The following is a 22,385-nucleotide window of genomic DNA, read 5'->3' as shown; positions in this document are numbered from 1 at the left end:
TCGGAGGGGAAGAAAATAGCTACTGAAGTCTTATGGAGGATTGCCTCTATAGATTTTTTTTTGTGGGTTTACTGGGGAGAATATTTCCGAACAGGAAGTATCTAGGAAGGCACAGCATTTACTCTCGAGAGGCTGTGTGTATATGTGTGTTTCAGAAGCAGTGGCTGCAAACAAACTTCTCAGGCATTCATGACTGAATCTTCCTTTGTCTGAAGCTATTTTCTCCCACTACAGCCTCCCACGCACAACCCCCAATCCTTTGTCAACACCCTGCCTACCCTTTACAGCCTGCTTCAAACCCCATCTCCTTCAAGAGAAGCTCTCTGAGCTCACCTCACTTAGAATGAATCACTTTCCCTCCCACAGCATAGTTTTTAATCACTGCTCCCAAAGCATTCACCAGTTGTGTCAATTATTTATATTTAAGTTTATAGTCCTTGCTCAGTTGTGAACTCCAGAAAGGCATGAGCCATATTTTCCTTTGTGTTTCCTTCAACCCTGTAATATAGTGCTTTCTATACTACATATGCTCTACAAATGCTTACTGAATGATAGACTTCTGTGCCAGGAAAAACAGAATTTGAGAAGGGGCAATGGAAGGGTGGTCTCTCCTGTGCTAACCTATATGTGATTTCCTATTATCTTCGTATGTGGGAAGAGAACCATGAGGGAGGCTATTGATCTGCAGTGGAACGCGGGACTTGGGGGATGGGCTAAGAATCAGGGAAATGAACAGACTTCTGGGAGTCAAGTGCTCAGATTCTATTCCTAGTTCTGCCTGAAATTTCCAGTGGAAATACTTCATAATCGTTGCACAGTTTGGAGCTTATATTAGAAAGCCTTATATGAATTCTTATATATAAGAATTTCAATGTCTGTAATTCTCCTTTCTCACCAGGATAGTGCACAGAAAGAGCTCAGACGGGAGTTGGAGAGACATGAGTTTGATATGGATAATATACTCTACCGCATAGGACTATTGCGAGGATTAATGAGATAATAAATGTAAAGCATACTTAGCTGAGGGCCTGGGACTCAATAACCTTTCAAAGTCAATAATTCTACCCATTTTGTAAATGCAGAAGTCCAGTAGAAACATAGAGATTATAAAGCTACAATATTTAAAACTCTCTGACATACAGCCTCTATTCCTTGAATTAAAAAACCAAAAGAACAAAGATAACCCCTAACTTTTCCTAACTATGCATTCTTGCACTGAGAGGTGACTTCCCAAAATGAAATTATTATGTATGTAATATGTATATATTATATATGTAGACATATACACATACATAGATATTTATATAAGATACATGTATTGTATCTCTTTTAAGACAGCTATACAACTATATAAATATATCTTTATGTCTGTAAGGATATCAGATAGGGGCACAGAAAGGAATCACCTCTTCAAAACAAATGCTACTCTTTTGCATGTGAAAGGAAAACAGGCACGAAGAAGGGCTTAGGGGAGTTGCACTAAACTTCCAGAACCCAAGGGGCAGGCCTAGGACATGCTGGCTACACCTACCTGGTGCTTTTTGTCTGCGGTGGGAGATGACCGTGACCTCACGTGGACAGGAACAGCCAAGAAATCCGAGCGCTCCAGCAGGTCCTCGGCGGACATGGACTTCCCAGCCCTTCCGGCTGCAGCCCCCAACGAAGAGGGCTCCCCAGGGGCCCTGTCCACTCTCTGGGTGCCCTTTGTTCCACTGTGGTTAGCTCCACTGAGCAGCTCCCTCTGGGCCTGGTCCCCACGTCGCCTTTCCCCAAGGAGGCGGCCGCCGGCAAAGGAGCTGCTGCGATCTCTGCTGCGATCTCGGGACCCCCGCGTGGGCTCCCCACTGCCCCCCGCCACTGGCAGGAGGGCAGCCTCCCTGCAGGGCTGCAGGCTCGGATCCCGCAGCGAACAGAGACTGGAGGCTGAGGTGAGACCGGGACCTTCGGGTGCTGCGGGGCTGGGCTGGAGGTAGGTGCTCTGGGCGCGCTCCCGGAGCGGCCCGGGCTCCTGGAGGCCGCCTCCTGTGGCGGAGGCAGGCCGCTTGCCAGTCTTGCGCTGAATGTAGTCGGCCAGGGCGCTCTGCTGGAACTGCTTCAGCTCCGGCCCCGACAGGCTGAGCGTGGAGCAGGCCTTGCCATCACGCTCGAAGATGCGGCGCCGGTCGGCCACCGTGCTCTCTGGGAAACGCAGCCCCTTCCTCTGCGGGCCCAAGGGCGCCGGCCCGGCCTCCTCTGAGACTCCTACCTCGTTCATCTTCTCGGGCTCCGAGTAGGACCGCTTCTTCTGCTCAGGGGTCAGGCGTCGGCGGGGTCCCCTCCTGGCAGCTGGGGTCGCAGGCAGAGCTGGTTCGCTCTCAGCAGGGGTCACGCTGTGCCGCTCCCGTGGGATGTGCGGGGAAGTGGAAGCCAGGGCCTCTGGGCTCCGCAGCCCCACGTGGGCAGAGGCTGGTCGCGGCCGCCAGGGCCTGGAAGTCCCGGCCGCCCCCGGCTCGAGGTCCCGGCGTCGGAAGGAGGTGGCCCCCAGGACGCGGGACTGCGCATCCTTGATGCTGTTCCGATATGAGCGGCTGAAGGGGGCGTCCAGCACTGGTGACTCCGGTGTGCGAGGCCTACTGTCCCGCCACAAGGCCTCCCCGTCAGCCTCGCTGAAGAGCTGAAAGGTGCTCTGGCTGCGGAGCAGGCGAGTGTCCCGCCTTGGGGGCTCACCACCTCGGGGTAAGGGGCCTTGGCTGCCCTCTGCGCCCCTCCTCAGCTGTTGACCACACATCTGCCAAGAAACCTCTTCCAACTTTGGCTCCCCATTTTTGAAATGCTGCTCCCCACTGCCTAGAGGTTCAGTGGATTCGGAAAAACGGATGTTGGCTTTTGTCTCCTCTAAGTCATTCCCAGTAGTATTGGAAGTTGGGACCATCCTGTTGGGCCTGTAGTTATAGCCATAAATGGAGCTACCCATACTTGGGGGTCTCTGGCGCCCTTGCTCTCTCTGCTCGATCTTGGAAACCTTCTCCAGCACCGAGCAGTGGGGCTTTCCATACTGAAAGCCCTGCAGAGCTGAGGCACTGCTGGAGCTGAGCCTCCTCCGGCCCAGACTGGATGTCTGCTGGTGGGGTGGGGAGGACTGCTCTTCATACCTTGAGTCTGAACTGTGGAAAGAGGCCAAGGCACTGGTTCTCCCCTCTGGCCTTGGATAGGAAACCGGCCTGTCCAGATGGCTCCTGTGATCCGGAACAGCTTTCCTTCCAGAATCCTCTGCGGTGGTGTTAACTACACAGGTGGGCCGGCCATCCAGGGCTCCCCCTCCTGACTCCAGGCTGCTTTGCCTTCTTAGACTCTCAGGAATGTTCTGCAGAGAGGAAAAGGCTGACTTGGTCTTGCCAAAGTTGCTTGATGGGCTCTGGCTTAGGCCTTCTCTCTCCAGCCTCTGCTGGAAGTTGGCATTGTGGTCTCCCTGGAAATCACTCTCCCAGGCCTCGGAGGGCCGGGAAGATCTCTTGTCTTCACTCACTTGCCAGGCCTGAGCCTGAGGGGATTGGAGGCTGTGGTAATTAGAAGATGCTTTGTTGCTGTGGGTGCTCTTTCTTTCATTGGGATGTGGGTTGTTGCCTTGGAGAGGTGTGACATGCCTCTTCAGGGAGGTATCCTCCTCATTTTCAGGCACTGAAGGGAAACAGACTTTGTAGGGGACACATTTGGCTGAAGTTTCAAGTTTCCTCTCTACTGAGGATAATGAGTCAAGTTCTAGGGGTTGGTAGAAGGCAAACCCAGGCCTGCTAGATCCATTTTGATTTCCATTCTCATCAAGGGTAGCCACCTTGTCACAGGTTCCCTGAGGAGTCGTATAGCCACTCTCCTTGGCCAGTGCAGGGTAGACCATGCCATTACTACTCGCGGAGGGCTGGGGCACCTGGGCAAAGTGTGGCTCCAGGGAAGGTACCGGGTAGATGCCCGTCGGCAGCAAAGGTTGGCCAGGCTGGGCCTTCTGGGTGTAATTATGCTTGGGCTTCACTGGGGGGCTGCTCTCGGGACTCTTCTCCAGCACAGTATGCAGCTGTTCCTCTATGAAAGGAGTTTTCATGGAGCTGGAAGAGTTTGCTTGAGGCCGGCAGAACCGTTTCTGATCAAGGCTAGACCAAGAGCTAGGCCGTTCTCGGTGCCGAAAAGCTGCATAACTGTCACTCCGAGCTGGGGGCAGGGGTGCGCCCACTTTAGGAGGCAAGTTGTCAGTGGCAGCCTCCAAGGAACTAGGGCACTGCTGGCTCCAGGATGGGGGTGGTGCTCCCTTGCCCCGAGGAACATTATGCCATTTATCACAGCCCTGACCATCTGCTGAGGCTCGGGCCTCCCTACCTTGGAGAAGCAGGGCTGAAGAGTTCACCTCATACTCTGCTGAGACTCCCCTCCGGGGATCATAGACTGTCTTGACATAGCGAATGTCTGCCTGCCTCATTCCTTCTAGGAGGCCACCTCGAGCAGAAGTGGTGTCCATGGAGCCTGAACGCTCCCGGCCTGAGACGCCAGGGGGTGGATACTCTAGGATGCTAGAACTGGTGGAGAAGGAGCTGTAAGCCGAGTCTCTCTTGTTATGGAGGTGGCTGAGCTGGTCAATGCTGCTGGTGGACTTGGCAGGGGAAAGAAGATGACAGGGTGGGTATCCCCCACTGGGCTCCAGGCTCTCCATGCTCCCCTGGGAGCTACACTGGTCAGGGCTCCGCCTCAGATAAGCATGATCATAGTTGGAGAGGTCACTTGTAGAAGAGCTGGAAGAAAGGGAGACAAAGCAGCACCACTGAGCTGTTATCATTTAGTAGGCTTAGGCACAGGACCCAGCTTATAAATGTACTCTTGTGCAAGATGTTTGGTTTTTGGAATGGTGGGTGAAAGGGCCATATATGGGCCTTGCTCCGTCTCCCTGTGTGTCATCATTAGGAGTAATTGCCCAATACTGTAACGTATGTGCCTCTAATTAATCACCCAGGCTTGTAAGGGGAGAAGTGGGGAGCACGGAGGAAGCCATGTGGCCTTTGGACACAGGCAGCACATTGATTTGATTTGCTGGGTGCTGGAAATGACTCCATGTGCCAAGAAATGAGAAAGGTGGGGAAGGAAAGAAGAGGGCTAGAGGAGGAAGAGTAATTGACCTGAAATTTTGTGTCTCTCGGGGCTGTTTCTGGGATGAAGGAGAACAGCTTAGGCACACGGATGGCTGAGGGAGACTGTGAGCACATGTATATGTTTTTAGTTAATATCTTTCCTTTTTATGGAATTGAAGGCCTTACTCCCTGGCAATTTTCCTGGAATCTCCACGGTACTAGAGACAATTTGTTTGTGGTGAGGAAGCTAAACACAAAGCTGAATGAGAGAAATCGAGAGAAATTAGTCAGAAAAAGCTGATGAGAAAAGGAAGGAGAGGGAAGTTTCATAAGAAATCTCAATCATGGGAGTCCACCACCTGTGGATGACCTCTCAAAACCTAAGAACAGCCTCCTTCATACACTTAGGAGGTAAGACCTTTTCGTTTCAAAGCTCCTCCAGGTGGTTTGCGGAGCCTAGCTGGGGGAGGGGGAATGACTCTCGGTGCCAAAAGGCTGCCTAACTGTCACTCTGAGCTGGGGGCAGGGGTGCTGGCACTGCACACCCTAGAAAGTTGCCTCAAAACAAAATTACTTATAATTAACTTTAATTATAAACTCAAAATACATTTCACCCAGCATGTTGGGAGAGGGAGGGCATAAAGGAAGGAGTAAGTGGTCCAAAAATCAAACAGCAGTCTCCATAGTTCAAATGTTTGTGACTCACTGTTCTCTTAAGAAGGGTAAATCACTAAGAGTTCTTGCCTAACATTTTCCATGAATAGGCGTTTAAGCACTATTAAAATTCACAGAGCTATTATTATATTTCTAGAGCTCACGTAAGTAAATATGGTGTCTTATTGGCTGAGTATGTGGCAATGCTTTATGGCTGAACTACCTCCAGAGTATATGGCAAGAGACTATAAGGACCATATTCTGGGTCAGAAGTGCTGGAATTCAAGGAAAAGAAGACTACATTTTTGGCAACGAACCTCAAGAATGTTAACTTTTCTTTATCAGAGAAAGTCAACTTACTGAATGGAGTATCCTGCTTTGGGAGAGACTGGTAATAAAGTCAAGGGAGAAAGGAAGGGAATGGCTCCCGAGCCAGCCAGATGAATGCAGTCAGCCCTGGCATTCATGGTATGGCATACGTCACTGCTGGACTTTACCACCACCACCACCATCACTGCCCTGTTCCCCTCTAAATGAAGAGGTTGTGCTAAAAATGCACGTGACATAGTTCGGTTGAGGATAATCCCATATAAACCACTTGTGCTTCCCTGTATCTCCTCTAACAAAAATTTCAGAGCGAATCCACTGATGGGAAATGGAAGCAGTAGATCCATCAGTGCTCTTTCTCTCACCAGTTCCCTGCAGTGGTAGACACTCTTTAATCTTCCTCCCAACTGCTGAGCATGTTAGCAGTCTTTCACTGAGAGGATAATTCAAATCTAACTTAGGAACACACCGAAAAATAGAAGTGAATAAACTGATGGGTTACCTGAAACATTCACTTGAGTGGGAGGAAATGTGATCATAACATATCTCAAAATACATCTGGTATTGAGAAACACGAAATCTAGAGATACAAAATCTCTAGGCAGAAAGAGCAAAGGTAGGGTTCCATCTTGCAACGAAAGGAAACGTCACCTTCCAAATCGCAGGTGGAAACAAATCACACGAGGACTGTGGCATGCTCTTCCCTGCTACTCAGGGTGGCCTCTCACCCTTCAGAATTCCCATTCCCAAGGTGATTAGGGAATATGACCGAGTGACATGCCTTGGCATTGAGTGCCCTGACATCACCCTCTAGGAACAAGTGCTTCCACCACTTTCTGGAAGTAGTCATTTTGATTCTAGTTGCCATTCCTGCTTCCAAATTGGAGCTCTTATTGGGGGGTAAGAAGAACTTAGAATGAAGGTCTTCAGTCCCACACAGGGATAGCCTTATGATCAAGATGAGTGTGTCAGATGTGCCAAAGTTCTGACTGTGGCCTGGCTATCTTCTCCAACCTTATTTCCTGTTGCTCTCCCTGCTCATAACACTCCAGCGTAATTGGCCTCGTGCCTGTATCTCAGACCTATGAACTAGATCCCCCTGTCAGGCTCTCAGGGCCTCTGTACTCACTGTTCCCACCACATAGAAGCTCTTCATGTGAATCACTCCCTTCCATTATTCAAGTCTCTGCATCCGAGAAGACTTCCTGGAACTCACTATCTAAAAAGCGCTTCTTCTCTCCTCACTCCCTACCTGTTACTCTGCTTTATTTTCTTCATAGCACTTACCACGACTTGACATTACATCATATCCCTTTGGTTATATAAAAGAGACTTCAATTGTATCTATAATGTTTAAGATCTGAAGCAAATGTGACAAAAGGATTGTGAATCCTGTGGTGGATACATACATTTTTATAATATCACTCTATTTTGTGTGCTTGAAAGTATTTTCTAAATACTTAAAACATAGCAAAGAACACAAAACAAGAGCATGAAAACATTTCCTAAAGGGTGCTTACAGAAGATCAATTCCTTAGATGATCAAATGTTGGGAAAATACTGGGCTGAACAAGTTAAACAATTTTAATTACTGCAACACTTCTGAGTCTTTAATAAACTACTGTTCATGTGATGTTCTGAAAGGAAAATATATTAAGCAGTATTTTCTAAACTCATCTGACCCTGGAAACATTTCTTAAAGTACAGTTGGTATAGAATATTATATTAGTTTCAGGTATACAATATAATGATTTGACACGTACATCCCTTACAATGTGATTACCACAATAGTCTAGTCACCATGGACAGTATTATTAACGATACTCCCCATTATCTTTTTCACCCATCTCCTCATCCCCCTCCCCTCTGGCGACCATCAGTTGGATCTCTGTTTCTGTAAGTCTGTTTTTGTTTGTTTGTTTTTTAGATTCCACATATAAATGAAACCACATGGTATTTGTTTTTCTCTGTCTGATTTATTTCACTTAGCACATACCTTCTAGAGACCCCAGAAACTTTTTTCCAAGGAGCAACTAATGGATTATTATTCCATGGAACACTCCTTGGGAAACAAATATTACTGGCTGGAGGCTTATGTCTTGTTCAGCCCTGTGCCCTCAATAACTAGAAATCATCTGAGACACAGTAGATACTCAATACATATTTGTTGAATGAATAAATCAATGAATAAGTACTGGTACTTTAGTATTTGATACTGTTAATTCATCCTCTTATGAGGGGGGCTGGACTACATGACTTTTTAAGATCTCCCTGAAGTACTCTAATACTTTAGAACCATTGTGTGAGATTTCTGTAGGATAGCAAAAATACAGTGACATGAGTCTGACAGAAAGCAGCTGAAATACAATTTCAGTGAAATTCCAGATTCCAACCAGCTTGCAGAGTTAAAATTACATGTCTTCAGTCTCTTTGTATTAATATTTCTCTCTCTCTCTCTAGACTCCTGCCCCTGCCGCTCCCCCTCCCTCGTGCTCCCTCATTCTCCTGCTTCTTAATGAGAAACAGATGTATAAATTTAGGACTGGGATTGGGTTTCTGGAACTAAAGAAAAGCTGACAGAGGAATGCCGACCCATTGACTCGGCACACTGGACCACTAGGTGCCACTATGCTCCTCAGAAACGCTCCCAGAGTGTTTCTCCATCTGCAGCTGCCAATGTCAGACCCTCTGAGCTGCACTCAGAGGTGGGGTGAAGCCCTCTGCCAGAGCTGCAAGCCCAAGGCATGGAACGAACATGGAGTAAACACAATCGTAGATGATTTATCATGGAATGAACACGGAATAAACACAGATCATAGATGATTTATCCCGGAGTACAAGAGAATCCAAATGTCTGTTGCATTTTGGGTAATCTGAGCTTTCCTTTCTCCCTTTGTACCGCTACAGTCATTGTGTCAGGGGGAGCTATTCTGAAGCTTGAGTGGAGGGGCAGAGTGGTGGACAGAGTACAAAGGCAGAGCCACCTGCCTCCACCACTCTGGAGGTCGGGAAGGGGAGGAGGAAACAGGAGGTGGAGAAGTGCAGCCTTCAGAATTCTGCACTTCTGATGCCAACTCCACCGTTCTCCTGAGGTCTCTTGGAGCTCCCCATAGTTACTGCAAGCAGCTATTAGCACTGATGCAGTGGTCTCATTTCTGCCTTTAGGCGGGCATGGTTTTTTTAGGTCCTAGTACAACTTCAGATTTAGGGCCTCCTCAGGTTAGGAGGCTCCAAAGGGCCCCACCGTTTAGGGGCACTCTGTTAGAATGCACTTGCATTTTATAAGTATGTGCTGGTTTATGCCATTAACCTGGAAGTTCATTACCAGGTTTCACTGTGCCTCTGATAAGGCTTCAGCCTAATTATTATAATTAGTTGTCATAATTATTGAGTGCCTACTATGTTTCTGCTCTAGATGTTTTATGTGTTATTTTGTTTAATCCTCACTATGACCCAATGAGATATATGTTATTAATTTCACTTTACAGGCAAGGAAATCAAGATCAAAGAAGTTCAATGATTTGCTCAGGCTTGGGCAGGACGTGGTGAAGTTGAGATTTAAACCGATGTCTGACTTAAAAGCCCAAGTACCCTACCATTACACGGCCCTTCCTTCACACTGTTCGGCCCCCCACATCTAACCTTGTGAAGGCCTCAACACCTCCATGCCCGTCAAGCAAAAGCTGTGTGCCCGCTGGGGGGGTAGGGGCTGCTAGGGGACCCGTTCTCTGAGCAGATGGCTCAGATGGTGAGAATGAATTCTTTTAGGGTTATTGGGAGGGACATGGGCAAGGGAGACGAGTGTCTGTAATAAGGAGGGTAACCAAGAAATGATCTCTTCCTGTCCTGAAGCCTCCCCTACTATGTTGGGAGCTGTGTCCACCAGGGAGAGGTCTAGAATTTGGCCCCTGATTTAACCAGACACGAGTGTTGAGGGTTCTGAGCCCTGACCTTACTACATGCATAGCCGTCATCCGTTAGCTCCAGAAGTCGTCCTCCGCCACCCACCTCCTACATCAGCACTTGCATGTCACTTATACACAAGACTCTCCCACCTCCCTACCAGTACCCTTATCCAAGCCCTTCCAAAAAGTGGTAAGTAACAGTCTGACGCTCTGGGATCAGAAGATGGATTCCAAGTGGGTTCCAAGTCTGTATTAAGTGTAGGGGAGCCCTAACTTAGTTTTTTCTTTTTTAGTATGGCTAGGTGATCAGGTTTGGCTCCCTTTCCCCAGTCCCTCTCATATTTGACTAAAGCGGAAAGGACATTAAGTATTGGGGGAAGTTTGTCAATGTTTCTATTAATAGTATAGTGTTATAATGTATAATTGAGAAATGTCTGAGAATCAGTAGACCCAATAAATACCTCAAGTAACTACCCAGTGCTCTAAATAAATCTGTACTCCACACCAATCTAGCCTAGGATATGGAGATGATTCGTACACATGTTAGGAATTTTAAGATGAGGAAGGTAGTAGGTAGAGACATTTAATACTTGGGGTGAATGGAAGAACGTGTTCTCAAAACAGAAGAAAATGTTCTTTTCTGGGAACAAGACATTTGAAGGAGAGAAACCCCTTGGTATCATCTCTGGCCACTTACCTGGAATGGTAGCTTTGGGGCCAAGGGGTGCTAATCGTGCCCTGAGATATTTGCATCATGCTGGTATCGGGTTGGTTCTCCCCAAACTTGGTTGAATGCCACGAGTGAGGTCGTCCTGCAGGTTCACTGCGCCTGGGGAGACAGGACAGGGACCCTCCACGTTAACAGCAGTCTCTGCTGAGTCTCTTCAACCAAATGTGATGTGTGTATTTGGAAGCAAGCTGCTATATCCTCAGAGATCCAAAACAATCAAGTAAATCCTGGAAAGCAGATTGTACTGCTTATTCTCTTACTAACCATTGTTATTCTCTGCTTCATTAATATTTTTATTTTCCTTTTCATTTTGACAATTTCAAACTAATAGAAAAATGTAGGAAACATAGTATAAAGAATTCCCACATAACCCTTAGTGCACTTCACTGTTGGTGAGGATGCAAACTGGTGCAGCCACTATGGAAAACAGTATGGAGGTTCCTCAAAAAATTAAAAACAAAACTACCTTATGACCCAGCAATCCCACTTCTGGGTATATATCTAAAGAAATTGAAATCAGGGTCTCATATAGATATCCGCACCCCCATATTCATTGCTGCATTACTCACCATAGCCAAGATATAGAAACAACCTACGTGCCTTTCAACGGATAAACGGATTAAAAACAAAACAAAACAAACAAAAATGTGGCATATATTCAATGGATTATTATTATTATTCAGCCATGAGAACGAAGGAAATCCTGCCATTTACAACAACTTGAATGGACCTTGAGTGCATTATACTAAGTGAAATAAGCCAGCTAGAGAAAGACAAGTACTGTATGATATCACATATTTGGAATCTAAAAAAGACAAACTCAGAAAAACTGAGTAGAGTGGTGGTTACCAGGTGTTTCAGGGGTGGGGAAAACAGGGAGATTTTGGTCAAAGGGTACAAACTTCAAGTTAAAAGATGAAAAAGTTTGAGGATCTAATGTGTGGTAATTATAGCTAATACTGTATCATATACTTGAAAGTTGCTGAGAATAGATCTTAAATGTTCTCATCACAAAGAAGAAATGGTAACTATGTGAAAGGATGGCGGTGGTAGCTAACCCCACGGGGGTAATTAATCATTTCACAATTTATAAATGCATCAAATCAACATGTTGTAAATTGGTAGTCACCAAATAGTCACGGGGAGGTGAAATACAGCAGGAGGACTACAGTCAATAATGTTGTAAAACTATGTATGGTGTCAGATGGGTACTGGACTTATCAGGGGGATCACTTCTTAAATTATATAAATGCCTAACCACTATGCTGTACACCTGAAACTAATATAAAATAATATTGAATGTCAATGATAATTAAAAATACATATATATAGTCATGAGATATAAAGTACAGCATAGGGAATATAGTCAGTGGTACTGTAATAGCTATGTATAGTGTCAGATGGGTTGTAGACATTTTGGGGTTATCACTGTGAGGGGTGTAAATGTCTAATCATTATGTTTTTTTGTATACCTGAAACTAAGAATAAAAAAGAAAACAAAATCAATACGTTGTACACCTCAAACTTGCACAATGTTATGTATCAATTATATCTCAATAAAGCTGGAAAAAAGGGAATTCCCACCTAACCTTCCCCTAGATTTCCTACATGTTAATATTATGCTTTATTAATTTAAAACACACCGAGTTGCCCTGGTCTTTCTTAGCCTCAGCTTACCAATATATAAAAAAGGGAGCAATAATTCCTTCCCACCTCCCAAGGAACTTTGTGTGGATATATAGTAAAAAGCTTTCTGGGGATTCTGAAGTCCTCTGTCATAACTGGATAAATATTATTTTAAAAATTTTTTTGAAAAGGATTTTATATTTATTTATTTTGACATTCAATCTTATTTTATGTTAGTTTCAGGTGTACAGCATACTGGTTAGACATTTATCTAATTTATGCAGTTAACCCCCCATTAGTTGAGTACCCACCTACCTAGCATTATACATAGTTGTTGCAACATTATTGATTGTATTCTCTATGCTGTACTTGACATCCCCATGAATATTTTGTACCTACCAATTTGTATTTCTTAATCCCTTCACCTTTTTCACCCAGCTTCCCAACCCCCTTCCCATCTGGCAACCATCAGTTTGTTCTCTATCTATGAGTGTTTCTGTTTTGTTTGTTCATTTATTTTGTTCTTTAGATTCCACATATAAGTGAGATCACATGGTATTTGTTTTTTTGTCTGACTTATTTTACTTAGCATGATACTCTCTAAGTCCATCCATGCTGTCTCACAAATGCTATTATTTTAATTTCTTGGTAAAAATTACACGAATATCAGCAGCTATCCCAGTAGTAACAGCACTCTAAGCTACACAGTATAAACAACAAGACATTTTCTTATTTTGAAAGTCAATGACTTCAACTTTTACACATTCTGCCCTTCTATCACAAAGAACTGACAGAGCCAAAATGAAAAAGTGGGTGTCCTTCCCACTGCAATACTGAAGAAGGAATTTGGTTAAGGAGGATTTACGCTGCTATAGAAGATCAGAGTCAGGAGACAGTGGCTGTGCTTTATTTTTGGCAAAAAAGTGAGGTGAGCTATCAAACATTTCATGCTGAAAACGTCTGAACTGTAAGACTGTAGGGAAATTTTTCTGCAGTTTAGAAACACTTTTCTGAGATCCAGGAATCCACTTGATATGTTGAAGGAAAGCTGTAAGTACACCTATCTATTCCTTTTTTATGAAAAAAAATAATAAATTGGCTTTTGTAATAAAAATGATTTCCCTGATGCCAGTACAATTTCAAGTGTTAAGTATATCAGAATCATACTAGCCCAGATGTCAGGAGACCTGGGCACTCACCCTAACTCTGTTACTAGCTTGCTGTGTGTCCCTGCATAAGTCACTTCCCCTTCATAAGACTTTGTTCAGCTAAAAAAATGAAGACATTAATCAAAGAGGCTGGAGTAACCTCATTTTAACCTGAAATAACTTTTAAGATGTATAAGAGAGACAGTGAAGGACTTGCCAAGAGAGAGAACGATTTAAAAAAAAATACATATATTTCAACTCTCTGAAGAGAGGTTATGAGGCTAGGAAAATTGTCTTCTGTGATGCAAGGGATATAAAAAGATTCTCAGCAGTCAGTCAATAAATATTTATTGAACTGAAGGAGCCTGTAGTCTTAACCACTCTGAGTTCCTCATCAGGAAAAGGCAGATGATAACAGAACCTATTTACAGCAGTTTTGTGAGATTAAAATATGAGATAATATACATGGCACATAGTAAGAGCTCAATAAATGTTGAGTATAATTATCCTCAGTCATTCACTATTAACGAACTGATAAAGTCTAGGGAGGCTAGGGAGACAAGCCCATCAGAGAGACCTAAACTACAGGACAGAAAGGGGAGAAAGAAGCTGAGTGGTGGAGGAGAGGGGAACGGGCAGGAATTACTGATGGTGAGGCGCACCTAGCTCTGAGCTCCCCAGTAAGGTCCTGAGAGTACATAATCATGGCAGAGGCTGGTCTGAGGTTTACTGTGGTCACAGCCTGAAGGACCTTGGCCACACTAGTGAGGCAGGGAGCTGTTAAGTAATGGCTGTGACCTCTAGTCAGGGAGGTAAACACAAGCCAAGAGGGAATAAACCTTGCCCACTGGGAAACTAAGAAAGAACTAAAGGAAGTAGTAGAACAGAGGAAGTAGTAGCACAGCCTTGGGCTAAAGAGAGGAAGTAGAATACCAAATAAAGAGACCAGCAACAAAAGCCAATACATTACAATTTGTCTGGCTCCTTGCCCCTGTACCTTTCTAATCCTCATAACAGGTCCCAGGTAACCCATACCTGAGTTAATTCAACTTTGGAGCAGTGCTGAACCTTCCAAAGTTGAATTAACCCTTTCCTCAGAAAGGGAATCAGGGAACTCCAGGTTCATGGTTCAGTGTCTTAGAAGTTTGGCATTCTTGCTGTAAGCCCCATTCTGACCTTGGGCGCCCAGTTCCCCAGAAACTAGATTCTTCAACCAGTTCCTCAAAGCTGGCCACCTCCCTTGAACCCCACTTCCTCACTGACTTAGATTCCTGCTTTCTCATTCAGTTCCATCCGGTGATTAGAAATCCTTCCAGGTGGCCCAAGCACCTCAGGGGCCACCCCAAATCACACAGCCCTAAGTCCCAGAGTCAGGGTTCAAATGCAGTTACATATGACTTCAGGTATTCAATAAACGTTACTGGTTAGTCAGACAGGAAAAGACTAGAACTTAAGGAAAAAATACAAAGTCTCTTTTGCATGAGGTACCTGGAGACATTTCATATGGATCCAAATGATCCAAATGTGTGCAAAAGACATAAGAAGAAATACCAAACTGTCACGGTTCTGGCTAGCAAGTTAGAGGACCCCTCTCTGTAGTAGGATGCTAACTAGCCCTATGACCTGGTACAGGCCTTGAGAAGCCGATGGATGGATGCACTTCAAGAGTGAACTCAGCCTAGCACCTAAGGGTGGTAACACTGAGGATGGCACTTTAGTAGCTTCATCCCCAAATGGTATCTGTCCACGCCTAGCTAAAAAAGACCTAGAAGCTTTTCCCACCCAAGGGAAAGGGACAGGCCCTGATAAATTCCACAGGCTCTACAGAAAGAAGATCCCTCTTCCAGTCAAGGAGATAATGTTCACTGATAACTTCAGCAGTTCCAGAGAAGCCCACTTGTCTGAGATCTCGAAAGAGAGAAGAGAGGAGGTGCCCTGAAGTACAATACAGCGACCCACACTTCATATCAGTTGGTACACCTCCTTCCCGAAGGATCAGACCCTTTGAATGTTCTGCCTCAGACTTTGAAATGTAAAAAGAGACTGTGCGTAGCCCAATGAAGGCATGTGGAGCCATTTCACCTCAGCTAATGAAGAAAATTTCTTTGTGCTTTTAAGACAGTAGCAAGGCCTTGTTTTAAATGTAAGCTATCCTGATCTTTCCTTGGTTTCCTTCCTGGGCAGTCGGGACATTCATAGAGACTTTCTATAAGTCAGTCACCATGCTGGCACTGGGGATACAAAGAACAATAAAGTATTATTAGACCCAAACGATTTGCAGTATAGTAGAAGAGACAGCCAAGTAAACCGCTGTGAGGCAATGTGATTGGTACTGTAGTAGAAGAAATAACATGACAAATGCATAGAAATGTGCAAGAACACAGTAAGTGCAACTCAAAAGTAGCTAAAGAGGAGATGGCAAGTAAGGGGAAGAACAATAGACGAAGGTGAAGAGGTAGAAAGGGCCAGATTTTAACATACCTCACTAAGCGTTTGGGTAGAATCGTGTGGAATTGGAAGCCACCTGAAACCTCAGGGACGGCATGCTCAGATTTGAGTTACAGGAAGATATCACCAATAACAAGGAGAATAACTCTGAGAGAGACAAGATTGGAGGCTATTGAATTGGCCAGGGTAAGAGGTAATAAGGGCGGAGCACTAAGGGAGTGGCAGTGAACTTGAAGAAATAACAGATAATTCTTTCAAAAAACTTGGCTCTGAAGGAAAGAGGGTGGTAGCTGGGACATTAGAGGGGGCCAGGGCATGAAAAGGTTTTTTTTCTTGCTGTTTTGTTTTAAACAATGAGAAGTATGAGCAAGTTTATATGAGACAGAGTTCATACCGGCATAGCTGAAGATACAGGACAAAGAAGGGATGGCGCGCCTTAAGACTCACGAGGAAGTAGGAAGGGATGGCATCCTAGAGGGCATGTGGTGGGTATAACCTTATGTAGGAGTAAAGAAGTTTCCACCGAGATGAGAAGAAGGAGGGAGGATGTTGATGCTCGTAGTATGAAAGGGAGCGGGTGGGAAGAAAAGTGGAAGGGACTTCACACCCAATATGCTCTATTTTCATTATGAAACCTAGAAGAGGAAAAAAGGAGAGAGGGTTGATGTGGTGGGTTGGGGCTCAAGAGACATAGTAAATGAGGATTAGGAGAGTTGAAACCGACTAGAGATATTTAAAAGTCAATGACTAAGACATAGTCTCTGCCCTTCAGGAGCTTATGTTTTGGTGGGGCGACCAAATGAAGTAATTCCCATAGAAAATAGTAAATCATAAAGAAAAACCTCCTACTAAAGATAAAATAAGTACCCAAGACTTGCAATCCCAAGAAGGGAAACCCAACTTGGGGAGCCTTTTCTCTGGAGGAGGCTGGAGAGGTAAATCTGCCCTGGGGTGGGGTGGGGTTAATCAGGTTTCTTCAACCGGTCTAGTCCATTAAGAACAGAGTGATTTTGAAACAAACAAATCAAAATGTCCTTAAAAAAACACCTTTTGGGCCGGCCCGGTGGCTCAGGCGGTTAGAGCTCCATGCTCCTTACTCCGAAGGCTGCCAGTTCGATTCCCACATGGGCCAGTGGGCTCTCAACCACAACATTGCCAGTTCAATTCCTCGAGTCCGGCAAGGGATGGTGGGCTCTGCCCCCTGCAACTAAGATTGAACACGGCACCTTGAGCTGAGCTGCCTCCCGGATGGCTCAGTTGGTTGGAGCACGTCCTCTCAACCACAAGGTTGCCTGTTCTACTCCTGCAAGGGATGGTGGGCTGCGCCCCCTGCAACTAGCAATGGCAACTGGACCTGGAGCTGAGCTGCTCCCTCCACAACTAAGACTGAAAGGACAACAACTTGACTTGGAAAAAAGTCCTGGAAGTACACACTGTTCCCCAATAAAGTCCTGTTCCCCTTCCCCAATAAAATCTTTAAAAAAAAAACAAAAAAAAAAAACCTTTTCTTTTGGTCACTGACATATGTTGGGAGAAGGCTTCAGAGATAAATCTTTGTTTTTTAAGAGTCTTCCATATGTAGAGTTAAGTGATGAACTAAGGAAAAAAGAACAACGAAAAAGAAGACCAAAATATAGCCCACCAACTCTCATACTTTGCTAGGGGTGGTATAAATGGGGTGGTACAACCTGCATAAAAGGTTGTTTGGCAATATCTGATAAAAATTTTTTTTTTTAAATAGCACATCTATCAAAAGATTGAAAAACAACCTAAATGCTCATCAGTAACAGTTTGGGGCAGTGTGGGACATCCATATAATGGCATACTTATGTGGCTGTTAAAAGGAATGGAGTGGCTCTACACATATTGATGTGGAAATATATCCAAAATGTATGATTAAATGACAACAGTAAGATACAGAACTGTGTAGGGTACAGTAAGGTACAGTATGCAGGGGAAAACATACATAATCCCCTATATGTTTATTAATGTAAAGAGTATTTCAGAAAGGACACTTGACAAACTAGAAACAATGACTGCCTCTGGGGAAGATAACTTATTTTTCACTGTATTTCCTTTTGTAACTTTTGAATTGTGTACCATGTACAAGTATTACCTATTCAAAAGCAAAGTATTTTAAAAAGAGCCTCAAGTTTTAAAAATATACTTCATGTATCATGAGATAACCAAAAGAAGTCAAACAGCTGTTTCACTGACTTTCTCAGTGATGCAAATAATTTAATAAGCATTCCTAAAGAGCACAGCCTGCTTTTACACTTTGAGATCACTTTGATCTTTAAGAAGCACATATTTTCCTAAAGTACATTATTACATCATGGGCATATCAATAAGAGTCAGAGGTCGATTTAATTTTTAAATTGAGCAAACTAAGTTTTGTGTGTGGGCGTAATTCAAACAAAGCCCTTTTGTTGCACTCCTAACCACAGACAAGGAAGAAGCTTAACTGCGTGGGATGGGTAGGCTGATGAAACTGGAACTAGCAAGTGACATGATGTCCTTCTTAGATGATTGTGCCCTAACACAGAAAGATTCAGGAAGGCAGAGCATATTTCTGAGAAATCTACCACAAAGCAGTTTAGGTATTTCAAGCGGTATTCATTGATCACCCAATTATAGTTGGAGTTCTGGGAGGTCACAGGAGGCCTCAAGGAGTTTATAACCTTGTTGGAGTCTTAGATGCAAGGAAAAATGCTAAACAGGATCAGAGTATTTTTCATTCATTCACAAAATAATTGAGGGCCTACTGAGTGCCAAGCACCATTCTAGACATTTGACTGGCATTTCATCACTTAAGCTTTACACTGTCTTTAGATACAGGACTCTTAATGAGAAAATGAGGTAAATAAAACTGTCCACAGTCACAAGGATAGTGGGGAACAGAGCTAATATTCAAACTCAGGCATCTGTCCCTAGTACGTGAGCTCTTAACCTCTAAGCAATGAACGATATAAATGAGGTGGGGTGGGCAGATTAGGGAGACAGACAACAAGTAGGCAAGCAAATAAACAGGATATTTCCATATAGTGATAAGGGCTCTGAAGAACTAAAACTGGGTAGTGTAAGAATGTGGCTGAGGGTCCTGCTTTGGGTCAGGGACAGCTTCTTTGAGAGAGTGCATTTAAACCCAGCATCTAAATGATGAGAAATTGTCAATCATGCAGAGAGCTGAGAGCAGAGAATTTAACACAGACGGAACAATGAATGCAAAGGCCTTGAGGTGGGAATGAATTTGGGGTTTTCAAAAAACAGAACAGAATGGCCAGAGCCTTGTGAGTGAAGAGCAGAGTATAGGAGAAATCATCAGATCATATTGGGCCAGGTAGGCTGTGGAGGCATTTAAGATACAAGCACCGAAAAGCTCGCATGCTGTTAGTGATCAAGAATGGGGTCTGAAGTTAGCCAAAACGCTTGACAGTAGAGTGGGACTTTAATGACCTTGAAGGAACGGTATGCTTTGGATAAATGGAGGTGACAACCACAACTTGGAAATTAAAAGTTCTAAGAGCTAGAGTTGGTATTTTTTGTTGATGCTGTTCTCTGATGAGCTGTTATGCCTGAGACTCTGCGTGGGCGCTTCTGAGAGCACCAACATTATGAAATCATGCCAGTTATCAACTTGGCATGAGTTGAATGTGTCAGAATACAAAATATACTCAAGCTATCAGCACTACCAAATCAAACACCATATTTTTCAAACCATTTACTACCACCACCTGCCTGCCCATCCATCATTGGTTCGGTGCACAATGCCGTAACAGAAGACCAAATCCACCACAACTAGGTTCTAGTCTAACCCTCCCAAAACACAAACATAATATATGTCAATACATTCTGTAAATGCTGCTTCCTAAGGTTCTTTTTGAGTGTTGCTACTATTTTTCTCCTATTTTTCCTCATCTGTTTTTAAAATTATCAAATACTTCAAACATATATAAATGTACTCAAATTAATATTAAAGAACACCCAAGTATTGATCACCATAATTTCATATCACATCTTAATATTTTCCCCATACTTACCTTAGAAATTCTTCTGAATAGGTTCACAGTTAATTCACAGTTAAAAAAAAAAAAAAGATCCAAGCAATTGAGACGTCATACTCTCCCTATTTCCCAGCCTTGCCCCCCTTCCCCCTGCCCCCTACAACTAACCACTGTGGTTAATTTCCTGTGTATCTTCTCCAGTGTTTTGTTATGCAAATCGAGGCAAATATGAACATATAATCTCATTTCATACCTTTCACAAAAGGAACTAAATGCGGTATTCTACCCCCTCCCCTTTTTTGAACTTAACATTACATACTGGAGATCATTCTGTAGCAGTACTTGACAGAACTTCCACATACCTTGTTTTCCCTTTTAGCTGCCTAAAATTCCATTGTGTGCATATACTATATTCATTTAACCAGACCCTTTTTGTAGACACTTTTTGATTACCAGTCTTTTGCTATTACAAATAATGCTTCATTGAATAACCATGTCCATACACTGTCTTCTGTCTATGCCAGCATATCTGTGGAAATTCCTAGAAGTTTAATTGCTGGCTCAAAGTAAAATGCACTTTTTGTCGTTATTGCTAAATTGTCCCTTTCATTTTAAAGAGGAAACAAACTCAATATCAACAATTAAATGTCACTGTAATTTTGGGGGGATTATATCTTTCTTAGTATAGAAAAATAGATGATTTGTATTTGAACAACAATGCCTTTTTAGGCGTTTCTTGTTTATAAGAAAATAACAGGCCCCAAATACTGATGATAAAAATATACAACAATCGAAAACTATGACCAAGTCAAGTTACACTGAGCTGTACTTGTAACACTGTTTCAGAAGGTTCAGAAGGAATTCTCTCTCGAATAAAAATCACCCTATACTGAGATATGTTTTCTATATGTTCACAGGAGACAGAAAAGCTCTAAAGAATTTATGAAGAATGGAAAACGCCCATCATCTTCCAAAACATAACAAATGGTGTTAACTGTCTCTTAACACACTATTGGCCAAGACACTGTTTTGAGAACCCCATTAGCTCTTTACATCATCCCTAACTTCTAGTTTCTATGACTACTGAGACTTTTCGGATTCACAGAAAAACCTAACAAACTTTTCCAAGGCTTTTTATAATCGCCTCAATAATATCTATGGCTTAAAAAAGTGGTTGGGTGGGTAGAAATGTATGAATTAGGTAATATAACCCCATAGCAACACACAGTCCTTTCTGGAAAGAGTTCTTTTTAAACGTCAAGTTCTGATAATATGCCCTAGGGACTTTTGGCTTTGACAATGAAATCACAAGTAAGAGTGAAATCTGTTAACAGACAGACATAAGACTCTAACATCTAAAATTTGCATAAAAGGTGAAAAAAAACTAAACCTTTTCTGTTAAGATACTTTGCCCCATTCAACATCCTTTACTATTAGTTTATCTCCTACCATCCCCCAATCTGAAACATTTTTTGTAAGATTATATTTTATTGATGATCACACAAAACTATTACTATAAAAGAGAGGGACTAGCAATAGAGGTGGGTGTCTTGCACTTAGTCACCAGTGGATGATGATGTTGAAATGTTCATTTTCTCAATATTCCCCTCTTTCAAAACCACTCCCCTCAACTCTGAAAACCTAGAGGAACAGTCAACTCTCCTTCCCACACTTCAAGGTTTGCATATAAGTCATGGCAGAAGTTGCTATGTAACATCTGTAGCATCTTTGATCTGTAACAGCATTCATCTTTGTCTTTGACTTTCAAACTCAATTACAACAGAATAGCATAGCCTAAATAGAATAGCATGAACTCTACCAATGAAGAACTTTTTCTTCTCAATTTGAAACCAGACGTTTCATTTGTTGAACGAAGGAAAGAGGGACTGGCTTTTACCAATTTCTACAAATGATCAGATACTATGATTTTAGAATTTTCTCCTCTACTACTTCTCTGGGACATAGAATATATTGCTGGCGCTTAGATTGGATAAATCACTTCTGTGCTGGTTCGTTGTCTTCCACACACAGACTCCCACAAACATATTGTCATGGATCTCAGAAAGCGCCAGATAGTTGCAGAGAACTAGAAATACTGTGTGTGCCCCTGAATTATGGCTTGTTTTCCTCTCACTCTTTTTAGAAGTTGCTTGGGGGCTCTCCCAGAGGACTCCTATTGGATGAATTAGGAGCCTCCCAGCAGGGCACAGTAAAAGATGTGTGTGGTTCTTCCCTTCCATTCTGTGGGCTGCAGGGGTGAAGGGCAGGAGGAGAAGGATACCCCACCACCACACCTGAAAACACTCCTTAATGTATACACCCACAGAAGATTGTGCTTTGAGGGTTTAAAGGAATCTAAAGACCCACCAAGATATTTCAAAATCAAGCTAATTAATTTTTATATGATCCCAAAGTATAACTTAAATTTCATTTGCCAAAAACAAACGGGTTTT

General features: G+C 43.5%; 1 protein-coding gene across 6 annotated transcripts in view; it reads right to left on the bottom strand.

Moving 5' to 3' along the window:
• SHROOM3 (shroom family member 3) overlaps positions 1-22,385 on the bottom strand; it is a 289,238-nt gene that overhangs the window by 29,408 nt on the left and 237,445 nt on the right. For all 6 annotated transcript variants that reach the window (XM_033105947.1, XM_033105949.1, XM_033105950.1 and 3 more), the window contains 2 exons: positions 10,674-10,805; positions 1,532-4,757 (listed from right to left, as the gene is read on the bottom strand). In XM_033105947.1, the coding sequence (XP_032961838.1) occupies positions 1,532-4,757; positions 10,674-10,805 (3,358 nt within the window). The remainder of the gene's footprint in view (positions 1-1,531; positions 4,758-10,673; positions 10,806-22,385) is intronic.

The sequence above is a fragment of the Rhinolophus ferrumequinum genome, chromosome 5 (genome assembly GCF_004115265.2).
Source record: "Rhinolophus ferrumequinum isolate MPI-CBG mRhiFer1 chromosome 5, mRhiFer1_v1.p, whole genome shotgun sequence".
Lineage (NCBI taxonomy): Eukaryota > Metazoa > Chordata > Mammalia > Chiroptera > Rhinolophidae > Rhinolophus > Rhinolophus ferrumequinum.
Note: the sequence above shows the minus strand (reverse complement) of the source record. Positions and strands in the feature narration are given on the sequence as shown.